The sequence below is a fragment of the Macaca thibetana genome, chromosome 6, assembly GCF_024542745.1.
Source record: "Macaca thibetana thibetana isolate TM-01 chromosome 6, ASM2454274v1, whole genome shotgun sequence".
Classification (NCBI taxonomy): domain Eukaryota; kingdom Metazoa; phylum Chordata; class Mammalia; order Primates; family Cercopithecidae; genus Macaca; species Macaca thibetana.
In genome coordinates, this window is record NC_065583.1 from 100411270 (window position 1) to 100432268 (window position 20999).

The 20999-nt window shown below is 41.0% G+C and overlaps 2 protein-coding genes across 4 annotated transcripts in view; both read right to left on the reverse strand.

Moving 5' to 3' along the window:
• ZCCHC9 (zinc finger CCHC-type containing 9) overlaps positions 1-20999 on the reverse strand; it is a 342756-nt gene that overhangs the window by 159833 nt on the left and 161924 nt on the right. The window lies entirely within an intron of this gene.
• Positions 1-20999, reverse strand: part of RASGRF2 (Ras protein specific guanine nucleotide releasing factor 2) — a 265430-nt gene that overhangs the window by 83917 nt on the left and 160514 nt on the right. For all 3 annotated transcript variants that reach the window (XM_050795639.1, XM_050795640.1, XM_050795641.1), the window contains one exon: positions 18746-18835. In XM_050795639.1, the coding sequence (XP_050651596.1) occupies positions 18746-18835 (90 nt within the window). The remainder of the gene's footprint in view (positions 1-18745; positions 18836-20999) is intronic.

Here is a 20999-nt window from a genome sequence, read left to right on the forward strand (position 1 = left end):
TGGTCAAAGCTTACTGGCTACTGTGATACCACCTGTATGAGTTATCTATTACTACATAACAAATCACTCTAAAATTTGAGACTTAAAACAACAAACATTTATTATCTCACAGTTTCTTTAGGACAAGAATTCAGAGGCTTAGCTGGGTGGCTCGGGCTCAGGGTACCTCATGAGGCTGGAGTCCAGGTGTCCACCAGGCCTGCAGTCATCTGAAGGCCATGCTGGAGCTACAGGGTCTGCTTCCGAGCTCACTCACATGGCTGTTGGCAGAAGACATAGTTCCTAGTTTTTTCCCTTGTGCGACTCTCCTCATGATGTGGTAGCTGGTTGTCCCCACAGCAAGCGATCCAGTAGAGAGACTGACCAAGATGAAAGGCACTAAGCTTTTGATGGCCTAGGTGCCAAGTCATACACGATCACTTCTGCTTCATTTTATTTGTTAGAAGTGAGTTACTAAGTCCAGCCCACACTAAAGAGAAGAGAAATTTAGCACCAATTCCTGAAGGGAGAAGTAGGAAAGAATTTGTGGTATATTTTTAAAACCACCAGACCATGCAAGAGAAAGGTTCATGTCCTTCCTAAACAAAGTGGCAGCACTACAAGGTTAAATACAAGGTTCCAGCTATGCCTTATATGTATAAGGCAGAGGTTAGGCCGGTGACAGGTTAGACTGTGGGCCCTTTCTTCACTTATTTTTTTTATTTTTCATTTTTTGAGACAGAGTTTCACTCTTGTGGCCCAGGCTGGAGTGCAATGGCATGATCTAGGCTCACCGCAACCTCCGCCTCCCAGGTTCAAGCGATTCTCCTAAGTAGCTGGGATTACAGGCGTGTGCCACCACGCCTGGCTAATTTTGTCTTTTTAGTAGAGATGGGGTTTCTCCATGTTGGTCAAGCTGGTCTGGAACTCCTGACCTCAGGTGATCCTCCTGCCTCAACCTCCCAAAGTGATGGGATTACAGGTATGAGCCACCGTGCCCAGCATTCTTCACTTATTTTTTAAACATCGAGTGTGCATTGGACCAAGGCAATAAAGTACTGATGAAATTCAAGCCGAGTAGGGTGGTGGTTAGAAGAGCTAGATGACAGGATTCAAATCTGCTACTTACTCCCTATGTAACGTAAGTGACCTTAGGTGATTTACTTAACTCTCTGTATCCTCTACTGGAACCTGAGTATAGTAATATTAACTACTTCACACATAAGTTAACATATGTAAAACTTGGACCATTGCTCAGTATACTGTATGCCTATTGAAGTGTGTAACTCTAAATTACTGTTGTTATTGCTATGTTGATAATAAATGCAACCACTCAATTTATATACAGAAATGCCCATCTGGGCAGCACAGGAGAAGGGTTTGCAAGATGTAGGTGAAGCTTTGGGAACTTTGCCTCTATAAAAATGACCCATAACTGCTATGAATTCACAATCAATTAAAAAGGCTAACTACATGTTATCAAGTTATTGCCTTGGTCTTCCCAGCACTTATAAAGCCACAGGCTATAACTGCCAGTAAGGGCACAACCTGTACTAATCACATCTGATGCATAAATAAGGAACACACACAGGACCTGTAGTCTAAGGGGATATTTTCCTGGCAGATGAAAAGCCCCTTCCTCCCTTAAAAGGTTTGGTTTACTTATGCTGACTTCCACCACCAACCATATAAAAGCAGTATGTTTCCACAGATTACTTTGACTACCACATTTAATCTTTGACATAACAGTTTGAAAAACTTTATAACTAAAAGCTTGTCACATCCTTTTAATGTATGAGGCTGATGAAATTTTACATAATCACAACATTATCATTGGTTATTTCTCCCAAAAAAGTTCATTAAGAAATTCCACTTTTCATTGTATATTTTTGAGGCTGTCTACTATTTCTAACTTTCCTGCATAATAATTTTCAGCTTTGTATAATACTGACATGACCACCACTGTTTATTTGCCCTATTGCCTTTATTATAAAGATTCAAATAACCAAAAAGTCCAGGAATCCAGAATTTTTTTAGTCTTTTTTTTTTTCTGAGACATTCTCGCTCTGTCACCCAGGCTGGAATACAGTGGCACTATCTCAGCTCACTGCAACCTCTGCCTCCCGGGTTCAAGCGATTCTCCTGCATCAGCCTCCCGAGTAGCTAGGATTACAGGCATGCGCCACCACGTCTGGCTAATTTTTGTATCTTCAGTAGAGATGGGGTTTCACCATGTTGGCCAGGCTGGTCTCAAACTCCTGACCTCGTGATCTGCCTGCCTCAGCCTCCCAAAGTGCTGGGATTATAGGCATGCACCACCGTGTCTGCCCTTTTTAGTCTTATATGATGATAATTTTTGTTTTATGGTTACTCTGAATCATCATTAGATAGTGAGAGTCTTTCTGACTCATCAGAGATTATTTTCAGCGTTCCTGCATTGTTAAAAGTATTTCACTGTATGTTATTCTTAAAAAAAAAAATTTGTATTTTCTTCAGGCCATGCGTGTTGGCTCACACCTGTAATCCCACCACTTTGGGAGGTCAAAGTGGGTGGATCACCTGAGGTCGAGTTCAAGACCAGCCTGGCCAACATGGTGTAACCCCATCTCTACTAAAAATACAAAATTAGCCAGGTGTGGTGGCATGCACCTGTAATCCCAGCTACTCGGGAGGCTGAGTCAGGAGAATTGCCTGACTCAGGAGGCGGAGGCTGCAGTGAGTAGAGACTGCGCCACTGCACTCTAGCCTGTGCTACAGTGAGACTCCGTCTCAAAAAAATAAAAATAAAAACTAAAAAATATGTATTTTCTTCAAGGAATCCGAAGTCCTATGTTTAGATAGTTTTTGTCTTTCTAATTGGTCTATCCCGGGCTAAAATATTTTCATCTTTAAAATGAAGGAATACTATGAATATATTTTTCACCACAGAAAACTTCTACAGAACCAAGATATAATCCTAGAAATGCATTGGAGGCCACATCCTGAGAGCAATTTACTACAGGACCCAGTTGGATGCATTAAGAGACTGCTGGACTCCTGACAAGACTGCAAGAGGCAGGGCCAGTTTCTTGGTGTACAGCCTGTGTCATGCACAGCCCACGCTTAGAAGGTCTCAGGCTTGGTTAGATGCCCTGCAGTCACTGTCTTGAAATTCTTCATAATTTTTTTCAACAGGGACACTTGCATTTTCACTTCACACTGGGCCTGCAAAGCACATAGCCCGTCCTGGCAAGAGGATGTATCGCCATGAAATAGGGGCAGAATTCCAACAGGTGAGAACCTAGCAAGGTAAAACGATAGCATGATACAGAAAAAGAGGAGATGAATAAGAAAAAAGGCAAGGGTGGGCAACACCAAAATGAAAAGATGGTGAGGGCCCCATATGAGAAACTGAGGGCAGCCAACATTTTGACCTCAGACTTCTGAATGTCATTGCTAAAACAGGTTACACAGGCAGCCTGCTTCCCATCATCCCCTGACTAACCAGAAGATAGAGAATTGCATTCAGAAAGTGAGCATAGTTCTTTTTAGGGCTGGCAGATAGCAGAACAGTGATGTTTTTAGCCTTCTGTCTGTTTTCGTACCATTCACATGTGCAGCACATTGCCGTCAGTAACATTGCTCTTCTGGACTGCTTGCCTCTGGGAGGCCACTCAGAATCCCCAGGGGCACAGGTATATTTTGAGGAAGGCCCTGGCTGTTCTTATTCTACCCCATCCACACACCATTGGAAATCAATGCAGTAAAACATCTACATGATATTAAGCTTCTGATTTTGAAACAGAAAATTGATTTGTAATTCCTGCCTGAAATTTACATTTTAGCTTGTAATCTAGTCCCTGGGAAAAGCCCAGATTCTGTGCCCTTCGTATAAGTTTATCCGTGCCGTTAAGCTATTTAAACAGTGCTGAGTGTTCTCACAAATCCTGAGAGACTGTAGACAGCAGGGTATATATGTGACATCAACTTAATTCACAGTAATCAATATCTCACTGCAAATGTAATCCAATTCTCAATACAGAAATATGTGCCTCCTCTAACCAGATCATATCATTGTACTAAGGCCCTGATTTCTGCAATGCTGTGAATGAAATTACAGATCCTTCAGTGCTAACTGCTGGTCAACTAAGAACCCATCCACAGACTACTAATTTCCCCCAGGCTCATCTCCAGTCTGGAGTCCTCAAACTGCTGTATCTGTCACTTAGGGGAATGCTAGGTGGATACAGAGGTGGGAAAAAGATGGAAAGAAATGGATATGCTGCAGAGAAAGGCAGAAGCCAGAGCTAATAACAAAATGAAGGAATTCAAGCTTCCCAAGCTCTTGCTGTTTTTGAAGTTAATATGGATTAGAGGCTATATCAGGGCAAAGAAAGCAGCAGTTTAGTAGTGGATAGGTCTGAGTCTCATTCTTAGTAACTGTGAGAACCTGGGCAAGACCCATCACCACTCCAGATGCCACACTTGCTTCGGAATCTATAACATGAGATGAAGAAAGATGGTCCCCACTGTGCCCCTTCCATAGTGAGGGGATGACCTAGTGAGGGAGGCTCAGACCTTTGAGATAAGATTACCCTCTGAGAGTGAATGTGGTCAAGCAGAGTGCACCAGAAGAGATCAACTTTCTGTAAAATTGCCCAGTAAGAGGAATACAAGATACAAGGGGGTGGCGCCAAAGAGATTCAGGAGTTTACTGCTAATATTTAGGAGTGTCTCTGGAAATCTTAGCTGTATCAACCTACAACTCCAGCTGTAAGTGATTACAGTAAATCTGAGGTCGCACACTGGTGGCTCACAGCCAAATGTGGCCCATGGAAGTATTATGTTTGGCCTGGACAGTATTTTTAAAGAGTGTGAATTCACTTCCAACATTTCAAAACAGAAAATTTCACATAAATATCAAGATTTCTGGCTGAAAAAAAAAAAAAAAAAAAACGCAGAGAAAACACATCTGACAGTCCTTGTCCTGCAGCCCCTCATGGCAACAGTCTGCAGGGGCTGGGCAGTGGCTGTGTCCTTCAAACACGGCAGCACCTCTCCATCCCTACTTAGGTTACTCGCCTGGCCCTGACATGGATGAAACAGTAATGGAATCAAGCAGCAATTAAGCCATGTGAGGCACAATCAACTACATTGTACCTTCGCTGAGAAGAGACAGTAATAGAAGAGAGCAGTCTGCAGGGAGCCGGGGAAGGGAAAATGCAAAGAAAGGGAACTTGGCAGTGCAGCACCATCAGGGAAGAAGGTGGACAGGCCAGCTGGAACAGGATTTGGGTCCGCTTGGAAAGCACGGCAAGGATATCTCTGTGATCTAGCTTGCTGCGTGGCATGTTTCCAGGAGGAGAATGCAAAGCCCGCCTGCCATGAGCATTCTAGCTGCTTTGCAGGCTCAGGGGTATACTCACACCAGTGAAAACCACAGCTTTGCAGTTCCACAATTCTAATTCCAAGCACAATGTGCGTGAGTATGAGTGTGTGCATGTGTGTGTGGGTTTAAAAATAGGACTTGGGACCACTGTTAAAGTACTGGTCTTTAGTGAAATAATGTTTAAATATTTTTAATATATTTTGGAAAAAACAATAGGAAATGTGTCACAAACTAGGCTACCTTCCAGTAGGAAAAAACAAAAAGGTGTTCTGAATCTTTTGAAGAGTGGCGTGAAAGAACAACTGAATGAAAAAAGTATCCCTGGATGCTTTTATTTAGAAATTACCCAGTGATTCTGAACAAGGCCTATTAAGGTACAGCTAATCTAGTTTCAAAGTCAGGTTCCAGCCAGGCACAGTGGCTAACACTTGTAATCCCAGCATTTTGGGAGGCCGAGGCAGGAGGATCACTTAAAGACGGGAGTTGGAGACCAGCCTGGGCAACGTGGAGATACCTCATCTCTACATTAGCCAGATGTAGTGGTGCATAACTATAGTACCAGCCACTCAAGAGGCTTAGGTGGAAGGATCACCTGAGTCCAGGAATTCAAGGCTGCAGTGAGCCATGATTGTGTCACTGTACTCCACGACAGCCTGGGTGACAGAGCAGGACTCTATCTCTCAAAAAATAAAAAAAGTCTGAATTCCAATGGGATGTGTAAAGAAAGAGCTTTGTGGGATTATTTTGATAGGTGCTTTTTGTGAGCTGATTGTATGTTTACATCATTATATTTATTACTGTAAAACATGAGCACCAACTATATCATCAGCAGTGTATAGTTCCCATGCTTGACAAGGACTTGAAAGAAGTGCTTGCAATTCAAAACATAGGCTGTCTAGTCACTGCAATAAGCAAGAAAGAACAGACTGGCTAATATGGTGAAACCCTGTCTTTACTAAAAACACAAAAAGTGAGCCAGGTGTGGTGGCAGGTGCCTATAATCCCAGCTATCTGGGAGACTGAGGCAGGCTAATCACTTGAACCCGGCAGGCAGAGGTTGCAGTGAGCTGAGATCCCATCACTGTACTCCAGCCTGGACACGACAGAGCGAGACTCCGTTTTAAAAAGAAGAAAGAAAAGAAAAGAAAAGAAAGAAAATGAAAGGCATACAGATTGGAAATGAAGAAATAAAACTATCTTTATTCACAGAAGAAAAGATTCTATATGTAGAGAATCCTAAAGAATCTTCGAAAACAAATCTAGTAGAACTAATAAATGAATTTAGCAAAGTTGTAGAAAACAAGACAATCTAGAAAAATCAATTGTATTTCTAAATATTAGCAACAAACTATCTAAAAATAAAAGGAAACAATTCTATTCACAATAACACCAAAAAGAGTCAAATACTTAAGAACAAGTGCAACAAAACAAACGCAAGATTTGTATGCTAAAAAATATAAAATATCGCCGACAGAAGTGAGAGAAGATCTCAGTAAATGAAGGGACATTCCTAGTTAATGGATTGAAAGTTTGAGTATTGTTACGATGTGCATTTCTCCCCAATTTGACCTACAAAATTGAGATCACAATAAAGATCCCACCAAATTGAGAATCTGAGTTTTAGCTCTGACACATAAAGAACTTAGAAGTTATCACATCCATCCATAACACAAGAAGAATGAAATAGCCTGAAAATCAACAACTTTTCTTGGACATACCAGAAAATTGAGGTTTCAAGGGAAATGGTCATCACAAACTCTGGAAAGAAAACCAAGCACATCCAGAGAGACACAGATCTGCCTACCTGGAGCAGAAGTCGCTGGAGCCATGAGCTGGTGGCAGTACTTGAATGGTTGTATTGATGAACTGCTGGAGGTTGAGTGTGGACCAGCATGACAGTGAGATGCTCTTGAGAACCACATTCTTAGGAGGGCGGCCACACATTTGGGGACTTTACTTCCAGGAATCACACCAAGTCCTCCCAGTAAACACTGGAGAAAGATCTCTTCATGGCTCTTGCAGGGAGAGGGGAAGAGTAACACTGGAAACATGCCCAGGGCCTTCTCCACAATGAAGGTCAGCTCTTCAAGGAAAAAGGCTTTGCCTAAGCCTTATCCCACTTGGAAAAAGACATTGTTCCCATTCCAATCCCCTCTTGCCTTCTTCCTAGCTATGGGGAAAATAATATAGTCTACAGGGGTCAGGGATTCAAGGAAAGAAATTGGGAATGTGGCAGCCAGGGAAGTAGGGGGCAGTGGGAAAAGAAGCTCTATCACTGGAGAAACATTTGTAAGGGTCACAGCTTTGAGGTACCAATCCATTAAAACAGTAAGGTTTCATTGGAAGATATAGAAGACTCTCCTTCCCCACCATCACCCCACCCTAACAGAGACTCAGTAGGATAACAGATTACAGCAGAAAGAGCTTGAAAACATAGATTCTCTCTGAGAAGGAGTACTTAGGGAAGCCCAATTCATGAGGGAAAACAAAAAGGGCATTGAAGGAATTTGAAGCCTTTGGTTCCTAAGCAAACATCAAGCACAACCCAAATTCTAACCAGATAACATATATCTTCACACTTAAAGGCCTATCTATCTCAGTCTCTATTATCTGATATAACCTGTCTGGGTCTCAACAAAAACTACAAGGCATGCCAAAAGGCAAGAAGAAACAGTCTCAAGAGACTTTAGTAATTTATCCAGGCTGCCATAATAAAACGCCACAGAAATGGTGGCCTAAATAAATGTATTTTCTCATAGTTGTGGCGACTAGAAGTCCAGATCTCGGAGTGAGTGTGTTTGGTTTCTTCTGAGCCTCTCTCTTTGGCTTGTAGGTGGCTGTCTTCTTCCTGTGTCTTCACATGGTCACGCCTTAGTCTATGTGTATGTCCCAGTAGCCTCCTTATAGGGTTCACCCATATGACCTAATTTAACCTTAATGACCTCTTTAAAGACCCTATCTTCAACTACAGTCATATTCTAGGGTAATGGTAAATATACAGTTAGTGGGGACACAGTGCAGCCCATAACAGATACAAAGCAAGCATCAGAATCAGACTTAGATATGACAAAGACCTTGGAATTATTAGACAGTCAATTTAAAATGACTATGATTTCAGATGCTCTTCAACTTATGACTGAGTTACATCCCAATAAACCCATCTTAAATGAAAAGTAGTATAAGTCAAAAATGCATTTAATATATCTAAGCTACCAAACATGATAGCTTAGCCTAGCCTACCTTAAATGTGCTCAGAACAGTAGTCTACAGTTGGGCAAAATCATCTAACACAAAGCCCATTTTACAATAAAATGTAGAATATCTCATATAATTTGTTGAATACTATACTGAAGGTGAAAAACAGAATGGTTGTATGCATACTTAAAGCACAGTTTCTAATGAAAGTGCATCAGTTTCACACCATCATAAAGTCAAAAAGTTGTAAGTTGAGCCATCATAAGTAGGGAAATATCTATAATATGTTAAGGGTTCTAATGGAAAAAGTAGACAATATGCAAGTTCAGATGGATAATGTAAAGAGGTAAATAGAAACTAAGACTCAAAGGAAAATGCTAGACATAAAAAACACAGACACGGAAATGAAGAATGCCTTTATCTGATTCATCGGTAGACTCAACATAGCTGAGGGAAGAACAGTGACCTTGAAGAGAGGCCAATGAAAATTTCCAAACTGAAGCACAAAGAGAAAAAGGAAAGGGGGTAAAAACCAAACAGAAGAGCACATACAAGAACTGTGGGACAATTTCAAAGGGTATAACAAACAAGTAATTGGAGTACTGAAGAACTGAGTCAAAGAAATATTTGCATTAATAATGGCAAGAACTTTCCAAAATTAATAACAGACATGAAACCCAGATCCAGGAAGCTCAGAGAACACCAAGCAGAATAAATACCAAGATAACCACATCAAGGCGTATCGTATTCAAACTGCAGCAAACCAAAGATAAAGAGAAGTTCTTGAAATAAACACTTACCAACAGAGGAACAAGGACACGAATGACAACATCACATCAGAAACCAGGCAAGCAAGAAGAGAGTGGAGTGAAATATTTAAAGTGTTGAAAGAAAAAAACCACCAAGCTAGAGTTCTATGTTCAGTGAAATTATGCTTTAAAAGTGAAGGAGAAATAAAGACTTTCTCAGGCAAATAAAAACTGGAGGAATTCATTGCTGGCAGACCTGTCCTGCCAGAAATGTTAAAAGAAGTTCTTCAGGCAGAGGAAAATGATATAGGTCAGAAACTTGGATCTATATAAACAAAAGAAGGAAAAAATGAAGATAAAGGAAACTCTTTTGTTTTTCTTCTTTTTAAATGATCTAGAAGATAACTTTGCCTAAAGTAATAATAGTCGGAAGGCTGAGGCAGGGAGAATTGCCTGAACCCAGGAGGTGGAGTTTGCAGTGAGCCAAGATCGCACCACTGCATTCCAGCCTGGGCGACAGAGTGAGACTCCATCTCAAAATATTAATATTAATAATAACAACATATTGGATGATTATAGGATATGAATAAATAAAATAAATCACAGTAATATTACAAGGGAAGAATTGGGACTACTCTGTTATATGGAGAAAATGGAACTCAATTACACTGCTGATGGAAATGCAAAATTGTATAGCTACTTTCAAAAACAATTTGACGGTTTATTAAGCAGTTAAACATAATCTTATCACACAACCTAGCAAATCTACCCCTAGGTATGTACTCACATAAATGCAAACAAACATACACACAAAAATTTGTACATGAACATTGACAGCAGCATCATTCACAGCAGCTGAAAAGGAGGAATAACCCCAATGTCCATTAACTCATGAATGGATAAATAAAATGTGGTATATCCATAAAATAGAATACTATTCCACAGTAAAAAGGATTAAGTGACTGATGCATGCTACAAAAATGGCTGAACCTCAAAAACATGCTAGTAAAAGAAGTCAGTCACAAAAGGGCATATGTTGTATGAATAGTTCCATTTATATTAAATATTGAGAATAAATAAGTTTATAGAGACAGAAAAGAGATTAGCAGTTACAAAGGGCTAGAGGAAGAGACAAATAGGGAGTGACTGGTAACAGCTAAAGGGCTTGGGGAAATGTTCTAAAATGTATTGTGACTGTTGCCCAACTCTGGGAATATATTAAAATCCATGGAACTGTAGACTTTTTAATTTATTATTTATTTATTTATTTTTATTTTTTTAGACACGTGGTCTTACTCTGTTGCCCAGGCTGAAATGGAGCATGATCATGACTCACTGCAGCCTCCACCTCCCAGGCCCAAAAGATCCTCCCACCTTAGCCTCCCAAGTAGCTGGGACTACAGGCGTGTGCCACCATGTGCAGCTATTTTTTTTTTTTTTTTTATAAATGGGGTCTTACTATGTTGCCCAGGTGGGTCTTGAACTCCTGGGCTCAAGCAATCCTCCTGCCTCGGCCTCCCAAAATGTTGGGATTACAGGCATGAGCCATCACACCCAGCTTGAACTGTAGGCTTTAAATAGGTGAATTGTATGGTATGTGAATTATAGCTCAATAAAGCTGTTATAAAAGTATAATTAGAGAGAAATTACTACAACAGTTTTTATTACTTCGAGATAAAAAGATTTTCTAACATGATGCAGAACTCTAGGCAACCTTCCATATTTTAAATGATGAAGAAAAGTGAGAATTTAAATGTACAACTTGGAACAACATCAATTATGCATACTGTGCAAAAACTACCAAAAGATAAAGGTTGAGTTGTACTTAATGTTTGGAAAGAGATTCAAATTTAGGTTCTTCATCTACTATATAGTCTACTACAAGTAATATGGAGTCAGATTTTTAAATAGGGAAGGCAGCTTGGACATTATACTAGTTCACTGCTTCTCAAACTTCAGTATGTATCAGAATCAGCTAAAGAGTCTGTAAAAGACAGATGCTGTGTCCCACCCTCAGAAATGCTGATTCAGTAGGAATGATGTGTGGCCCAAGAATTTATTTTTCCAGTAAGTTCCCAGGTTATGCTGACGCTACAGGCTGAGATCACATGTGGACAGCACGTGCACCAGCTGAGCTCTCAGGCTTCCATCATGAAACAACAGGCCCAGAGAGAAACCGTCCAAGGTGACACACACAGGACTCAGTCTAGCACTCCTCACATCCAGCCCACCTACCATATCTACACCTAAAACACTCAATATGTAAATTAATACTAGACTGTAGAATGAAATCCAGACATACTTCCTAAATTGCCTGAGGGTGTGGGTTAAGATTACACAACTGTTTTAACCACATTCTTCTGCTGAATTAATCAAATAATCATTAAATCCATCTACATCCAAATCTATGGTGAAATTTGGAAACATCCAAAGTTTTACCCTTAACTGACATCACCTCAGTAACATAAACAAACACACACACACACACACACACACACACACACACACACACACACACACACAAGCATTTCCTACTTGGCTTCACATTAGTATCACCTGGGGAACTTAAAAAATTCCTTAATCCCACAATGTACCCCAGATCAATCAACTCAGAATCTTTAGGTGTGGGACCAGATATCAGTATTTTAACAAACCGATCCAAGCCCAACTCACATCACCCTCAGATCTACTATACATGCCATGACTGGTTTTACAGAAGATAAAACAGATTATGAATTATCTACTTTACAAGTACCAGGTAACCACCAGTAAAAGACTCACTGCTTACCTAAGCAATTGTAACAGTGACACTAATTTTCCTGTAAGTGCATTCAACCATTCCTCTACTTTGTTAATTTACTTTGACTTGCATAGAACAGTAAAACATATAATCTGCTCACAGATAATCAGGAGTTGCTTATAGTACCTCCACTGCCATGATTTCTACTCTCATAAAAATAACCCACCTCACACTTTCATACTGCATTTTATATCATTTCATAAACTCTATAATTAATCCTACAACTTCAGGTGTATAGTAAGTGCAATGATGTGCTCTGATACATTTATTCATTGAATTTGCATTTCTATTCATATCATAACTATATCCAAACTGCACCTGCAGATTCCCTGTATCAGCAGCCATTTGAAATGCACACATTTATATTTCCACTTTATGCAGAGCTCTTAAATTTGAGCAGGTGCCTGCAAATACATTTCAATCAGTGTGGTGGCACACAAGAACACCATCAACCATCCTTTGTTTCAGTCCTATCCTGTATAGAGTTAAAGCCCTATGGAAGGAGAGGCTTATTTGACACTGGGGAAGGAAATCAGGGTGGCAATACACACATCATTCTGCTCTACTCACCACTACCAGCTAATCCAACTTGTCACCAGAAGAGTGTGCATATTAACACCTGGTCAACTGTTCATATTTAATTGATGCCATCCTCTGCTTTTTTTCCTTATACCACCTGACTCTGGGCTAACTTAGAAGAAAGATGGCTAATGACTCATTGACAATCACTGATGCCCCCACCCTCACTCCCCAGCATACAAAATTTCCTGTAGCTGTTGTGATTCTAAGAATTTTCTGGATTGGACTCAAAAGCAGATTTATCAGGAAGTCAAGAAAGCTTAAGCTTTAGGCCTTCTCGATTTCTATGGGCCTCTTCCAAAGCCCTGGGAGGTGCCCTAAAGGTTTATATTTATAATTTTATATTATTTTCCTTGAAATGTGTTTCCCCAAATTGCATAAACATCAGGCCTACAAATTCAGGATCCATCTGTAACTGGGCCTAATTTGTAGATCAATGATGGTATCTCTATTGGAGAGAAAGAAAAGCCTGGTTCTGTGGGTATGAGTGCAACACAAAACCAATTCTTATTAATATCACAGTATGAAGCTTTAACAGTTTAGTTAGTGCTTGCATTCTGATTGGCAGCAAACATTTAGGGTGACCTTAGGCCTCAGGTCCAGGCATATCTCAAGGACTTTCCAATCATGAGTGCGAGGAAAAGTCTTACATCAAATGAATACCAAGACAATGAGGCTTATTTACAAGTCTACCGGGTGCTCAGCTCAGAGTTGTGGGTATCCAAAAAAGTGATACTAAACACCCAAGACACGCAAAACCTGCTTGCTGACTTGAAGAGACTGATATCACTTCCCCAGGTCAGTCGGAGAAATAAGACAAAACTCTTTTGCCCTAGAAATAACAACAATGACAACAACAACAAACAATTTAAAAACATCACAGCACTATAAAAATATATGGACAGTACAGTTTTTTCTTTTCTGCACTGAATATTCCCTATTGCAAGTATGAAGATTCAGTCATTGATTCATTAATTCATGAAGCATTTATGAATCATTTACTACATGTACAATACTACTCTAGATTTCAGGGATACTACAGTATATAAAATAGATAAAAATCTCTGCCCTCGTGGATCTTACATTTTATTGGAGAAATGGATAATAAAGCAAGATAAATTAGTAAAACAAATAGTATGTCAAATAGTGATAAGTGTCGAGGAAAAAAAATAAAGCAAGGATAGAAAGTGTTGGTAGGGAGTTGCAATTAATCAGGAAACATGAGACAATAATGCTGCTAAAAGCTGCATTCCTGTGATGTGTTTGTCAGAGAAACACTATAAACAGAGACAGAAGTAATAGTGAAAGCACAACACTACAATCCTGGGTATCACCTATGGGTCTACATAAAAATCCATTAAAAATTCCCTGAAGCATTACCACATTCACAGAAAGCATAAAATCCAAATCTTTAGTTTTGAGGGGCAGGATATGGGTTCTCTGGATAGCGCTGACTCAGGTAAACAAAGGGAGCATGACATGGAAGGAAGAGACTCATCCAATTTTGGGAAGTGAAGGCTGTAGATTTTTTTTTAAGTCATTGATTCATTAATTAAAAAAAAAAAAAAAAAAAAAAAAAAGGAAGAAAAAGAGATTGAGGCCAGGTGCAGTGGCTCACACCTGTAATCCTCGCACTTTGGAAGACCAAGGTAGACAGGAGGCTTGGAAAACCAGGAGTTCAAAACCAGGAGTTCAAAACCAGCATGGCCAACATGGTGAAACCACATCTCTACTAAAAATACAAAAATTAGCTGGGGGTGGTGGCACACACCTGTAGTCCCAGCTACTTGGGAGGCTGAGACAGGAGAATCACTTGAACCTGGGAGGCGAAGGTTTCAGTGAGCCAAGATCACGCCACTGCACTCCAGCCTGGGTGATAAAGCGAGATTCTGTCCCCACGTTCCCCCCAAAAAGATTGAAAACCAGGCTTTTCCAGTACATGTGGAAATTAGGCAGGCTGAGACCCCAGCAGCTGGGCAGGCAATCCCAAACAGATCACAGGGCACCATCCACAAATAAAATCAGTTTTCTTTGCCTCTGGGGTCAGGCAGGAACATCTTGTCTTGACCTCCTTGCAAATAAAAAAATTGCTGTCCTCCCTTTTATTGCATTTGAAATTCCTTTTAACACAGTAAGAAATTTTTCTAAGCAACTTAAAGAGATGGTTTAATATACAAATGCCTAGAGTTAATGTTTGAGAACATAATAATTAATAACCCAGAGGTGCCAGATATTTTTATGGAGATGGGATCAGGGGAAGGGCTGGGAGAGTATTAAAGCAAGAGGGAATCTGCAGAGGAACCTGAAACATGGAAACCCACTCTGCAGACCTCAGGGTTGACTGGGCTATACCTTGTTTCCTGTTACGAGCCAGGACACAGCAGAGCTGCATCCCCAAGTCTATCTGTATCACAGCCAAATAAGCAGACAGGAAGCCTGCAGAGACAGATGAAAGCATGGGGTGTTTAGTTGTCTATGCAATCTTTCTTCTGCTTTGCCTTTGCAACTCACCAGGTTCTGGATGCATCTAGGCTGGCAATTCCTGATTCCCAGAGGAGATAAAAAGTCTGTTTGGGAGTTGACTCTTATCCAGCACTCTCTTCCTTTGAACACCTGTCCAGGTATCTAGGTCTAGCCCTCCCCGGGCAATGCCATGCTCTCGCTGGCTAGCCAATAAATCCAGATTATCTTCTTAGCCCTTCCCTGTTTCTGCTCTGATTACAACCTTCTGCTCTCTGCCCAGTTCTCCCAGGCAGGTGAAATCTGCTAAGGGACCAATTCCTCTGAGTAACTGAGCCCCAAGAGTGCACTGGTCTCCACTCCAAAAGAGACCCCCTTTCTTACCGCCACTAGCCATTGAAACTGACCCCTGTGCAACTTGCTGCCTTCACAGCAGAGCCATGGGCACTGTTGAATCCAATCCCTTATTGCCTCTACTTCTAAAATCAAATCATGTGGCTTCAGACTGCATGATAGGCAACATCAACAGCACTGTCATAAAAGAGCAGTCTGCTCATGCAGGGTGCAGGCTCACTAACACCTGGCAACATTGACTGAGTCTGTTAGCAAGTCCGTGCTGCCCTCCTCAGAAAGCACCACCAGAAGCCAGCTCGCTGAAGAAGGTTTTCTTCCTAAGACTATTTGAGCTGCAGGAGAGAAGTAGGAAAAAAGGCAACAGAAAAGCAGCAGGCTTTCAAAAAGGGAGAAAGAGCTGGCTGTTTTGGTCACTTTTTCCTTCTGGCCCAATATGCCTGGGAAAGCTAGTCAGAAAACCATTCTCTAAAGCACATTCGAATGATTCAATCTTCATTGCAATCTCAGGTGAAAAAAGGACCTCCCCCTACCCTCCAGCAAATAGGGAATGGGCTCATCTCAAATAAACTCCAAATTAATTTTCCCTCACAAACCATATGTAAATTAGGAAATCTGTGAGATGCTCTTGTCCTTCACTTTTTCAAAGGCAGGCTAGCTCGTAAGAACAGAAGACAGGAGAAGGTCTTAGTAAATCACAATGGACAACAACTCTGCTGAAAGCCTAGCAAAGTCTCCCTTATTTCCCCCCAAATGTTCACTGTTACAGAATGTAATCAATCATAGAAGCCAACTGTATCAACAAGATTGCTATTTTGACCATTATAGGCTGCTTTGTATTATTCTGATGGGACTCTTGGGGAAAGGTTTTAAGAATATTTGGGGCAAAGCACATCCCAATTTGCCTGACCATGTCTCCAGTGAAGCATGTATGGCAAAACGCTGAAGAAACAGAATGTGGTCAATCTGCAAAATGTTTATTTAGAGAAATATATATATAAAAGTCACTATGGTAGTTAATGTCCATTACAGAACATCTCTTTTTGGTCCTCAATTTGGAAAAAAAAAAAATCATACTGATAATATCTACTAGTTACTATTGTGAATATTGGTTCAGAATCTTTGGAAAGGACTCCTTTGTTACCACAAAGGTGAAAAATGGCTAATTAGCAAAATATGCCATCTCTCATGTTTCTACAAATCATGATGATTGGAGCCCATAAGTTTAGTTTAGGTGAAGACACAGCAACAAGGCTATTTAAACCACTTAAAGATTTATTATTTATTTATTTACTTATTTACTTTTGAGATGGAGTCTCACTCTGTCATCCAGGCTGGAGTGCAATGGCATGATCTCGGCTCGCTGCAGACTCCACCTCCCAGGTTCAAGCGATTCTCCTGCCTCAGCCTCCCAAGTAGCTGGGATTACAGGCGTGCGCCACCACGCCCAGCTGATTTTTGTACTTTTAGTAAAGATGGGGATTCATCATGTTGGCCAGGCTGGTCTTGAACTCCTGACCTTGGGTGATCTGCCTGCCTTGGCCTCCCAGAGTGCTAGGATTACCGGCGTAAGCCACCATGCCCATCCTGAAACCACTTACAGATTTATTTCAACATAATATCCTCCTTGCATGTGAGAGAAGAGGAAAGAGATAATGAATATAATATTTATCTATTAAAATACCGTGCTTTTATTTTAAGTACTTTTTCTTTACCCTGAAAATTAACTGACAGCATCTCAGAAAGAATCGTGGAGCTACTGGAAATGAATTATGAGTCAGCTAAAGCAATTGCTGCCCCCCGCATCTGCTCCCCGCACTCCACAAGCCCTCCCTCCCACCTTGCATATGCTTTTAGCATTGTACTCAATTAAAATGGAAACGTGTTCTCAGTAATTGAGTTATAAAGGGTGAAGAACTCTGTCAAACAACACAGGAGGAATAACAGCCTTCTCTGATAAAGAATTTCTCAGAGCTGTAACCCACAGACCGCCTGAATGACTCACCTGAAGGAGCTTATGCTTATTCATTTGATTATTTTTTATTGTATATGCTTACAGGGTACAATGTGATGTTTTGATGTACGTATATATTGAAGAATGGTTGAGTCAAGCTAAGTAACATCTGTTACCTCACTTACCATTTTTTTGTGGGAGAGCATCTGAAATCTACTCTCTTAACAATTTTCAAGTATGCGGTACATTTTTAACTAGTCACCATGCTGTACAACTGATCTCTAGAACTTATTCTTCCTGTGTAACTGAACCTTTTATCCTTTGACCAAACAGCTTCCCACTTCCCTTCCTCCCCACCAGCCCCTGGTAACCACCAGTCTACTACCTTCTACTTCTATGAGTTTGACGTTTTAGATTCCGTATGTAAGTGAGATCATGCAGTATCTGCCTTTCTGTGCCTGGCTTATTTCAGGTAACATAATGTCCTTCAGGTTCATCCATATTGTTGCAAATGGTGGGATTTCTTTTTTTTTTTTCTTTTCTTTTTTTTGAGACGGAGTCTCGCTCTGTCACACAGGCTGGAGTGCAGTGGCGCAATCTTGGCTTAGTGCAACCTCTGCCTCCCAGGTTCAAACGATTCTCCTGCCTCAGCCTCCTGAGTAGCTGGAATTACAGACACATGACACCATGCCCAGCTAATTTTTGTATTCTTAGTAGAGACAGGATTTCACCATGTGGGCCAGGCTGGTCTTGAACTCCTGACCTCAGGTGATCTTCCTGCCTCGGCCTCCCAAAGTGCTAGGATTACCGGCGTGAGCCACTGTGCCTGGCCAAATAAGGAGGTTTCTGAAGATGCTTATTTAAAAGACAGTCTCTTCCCAGAAACACTGACTCAGAAAGAGCTAGGAATGTGCATTCTCTTATTATTATTTTATTTTGTTTTGTTTTGTTGAGATAGGGTCTCACTTTATCACCCTGGCTGGAGTGCAGTAGTGTGATCACAGCTCACTCTAGCCTCAACCTCCTGACCTCAAGCGATTTTTCTGCCTCAGCCTCTTGAGTAACTGGGACTACAGGCATGCAAAGCCATGCCCAGCTAATTTTAAAATTTTTTTATAGCGATGGGGTCTCTATGTTGCCCTGGCTAGTCTCAAATTACTGGTCTCAAGCAATCCTTCTGCTTCGGCTTCCCAAGGTCCTGGGATTCCAGTGTGAGAGCAGACGAGTGTCTCATCAAGACACTGGCAAACACGGGCCACTGACTTCATATAAATGGTCACCTATCTGTACATAGCTGCTCCCCTACTCACCTGGTGGACTCCCATGTCCTGCTGCAGCTGTGGCTATTGCAAAAGCAGAAGCCGGTGAAACAGAGCAGTGGGCATTGTCCGCCGTCTGTCCTGGTTATTTGAAAATAAAGGAAATGGAATGGTGAGGCAAATGGATAATATTCTACAACGAAAATCATCATTTTTATTCCTGCACCGGATGAAGGACTGGGCCAAATGACCTGTATTATCTCTGTTAACGGGCAAATAACAAGATTGCACATCAGGAATTCCACTCTGGGGCTATAACCAAGAGAAACGAAAGCATACATCTACACACAAACGTGTACGTGAATATTCATAGCAGCATTGCTCATAGTAGCCAAAAAGTAGAGACAAATGTCCACCAATTGATGAACAAATAAATACAAGGGAATATTATTCAGCCACAAAAAGGAATGAAGTTCCAATACATGCTAGAACATGGATAAACTTGGAAGACATGCCAAGTTAAAGAAGAAGCCAATCATAAAAGGTCACATATTATATGATTCCCTTTATGTTAAATGTCCAGCAGAGGCGAATCCATAGAGGGAGAAAGTAAGATTAGTGGTTGCCTAGGGCTGCTGGGGTTGGAGGGGGAATGGAGAGTGACTGCTAATGAGTATAGAATGGCTGATATGTATAGGGTTTCTTTTTGGGTGATGAAAATGTTCTAGAATTAAGTAGTGGTTATGGCTGCCTGACCTTGTGAACATATATTAAATAAAAAAAGACTGAACAATATACTTTAAAAAGGTAAATTTTATGATATGTAAACTATATCTTAATAAAAAAAAATTCTTAAGAAAGATACCACATCATGTTACTGAGAGAATTTCCTTCTGATAGAATTTCCTTCTCAGAACGCCCTTAACAGTACAGATGGTTCAAATGTGGCCCTTTTAAAGTCAAAAGGATGTATTGAGCAACCTTGCAGTCCCTTTTACTCCTCGGACTGCACACACAGCGTTTGGCAGTGCTGGTGCCAAGCTCGCTGCTTCTCCTCGCTCAGGCTTTTAGTGAAAACAGTCCACTGTGATTTTGACCTGAAGGGCTTTTATTAGTTTGGCCCTAATGTTTCACAATCATGCCTAAAATAAATACACATATGAGAGGGGAAGCAAAGAGCTGCTTAATGTGCCCAAGCACAAACGCATAAAACAGCTCTACCTTCTCTTTCCACAATAGCCTTATTGCATTTTGGAACAAGGTGGCAAGTAGACAGACACACAGGCAAAATTTCAGCTAGATAGAAATATGTGATGCTGTCCTCGTTTGGGTCCTCCATATTATCACAGGTTTCGGCCTCCTTCCTATGTTTCTGTGTCTCTATGATTTAGTCATATCAGGGAAGAAACAAAGGATTTGGCTTAGTTAATCCACAAACAAGATGAGGATTTCCAAATAATCCTTATGTGAATTAAAAATTTTATATGTGAATATAAACATATGAAAAGAGAATATAAAGTAGACTTCTAATAATTGTAACACCTTGAACAGCATTTAACTCTTGCCTTGGTAGAGCCTTACTTCCATAGGTTTTGGTCCCAAACTCTTCCAGGTTATAATGAAGTCAAAGGGGTCTGTCCTATGTGGCAATGGTCAAGGGAGTTGCCAAGACCTGGACTGATCAAAGCCCTAAGAAGAATAGAGAGATCTGGCTCATTCCATAGTAGTACCACGACAAGCCAGGAAAGTCTAATTTGTCACCTTCATTTACCAGAAACACCCAAATGGCAGGGTAACCCATAACTGAAAGCCCCAAGTGCTAATAACCATGAAGGCAGATCTCTAACAACAGCCGGACTCAGACCCTCCTAGTTGCTCTCAGAGCTCATGGCAATGACAATAGCTTCTACCAAGTTGCCAAGGCCACCGATAACCATTTGGAGCCATATACATTATCTTTTGCTAAAATGCCCTATTCGAAGCATGCCTGTGAGAGTCAAAAATGCTTCTACAGACTGGGCGCAGTGGCTCATGCCTGTAATCTCAACACTTTGAGAGGCCAAGGAGGGTGAATCACCTGAGGATTCACTCAAATCAGGAGTTTGAGACCAGCCTTGCCAACAAAGTGAAAACCCATCTCTACTAAAATTACAAAAACTGCTGGGCGTGGTGGCACGCGGCTATAATCCTAGCTACTCAGGAGCCTGAGGCAGGAGAATCACTTGAACCCAGGAAGCGGAGGTTTCAGTGAGCCGAGATTGTGCCACTGCACTCCAGCCTGGGCGACAGAGTAAGACTCAGTCTC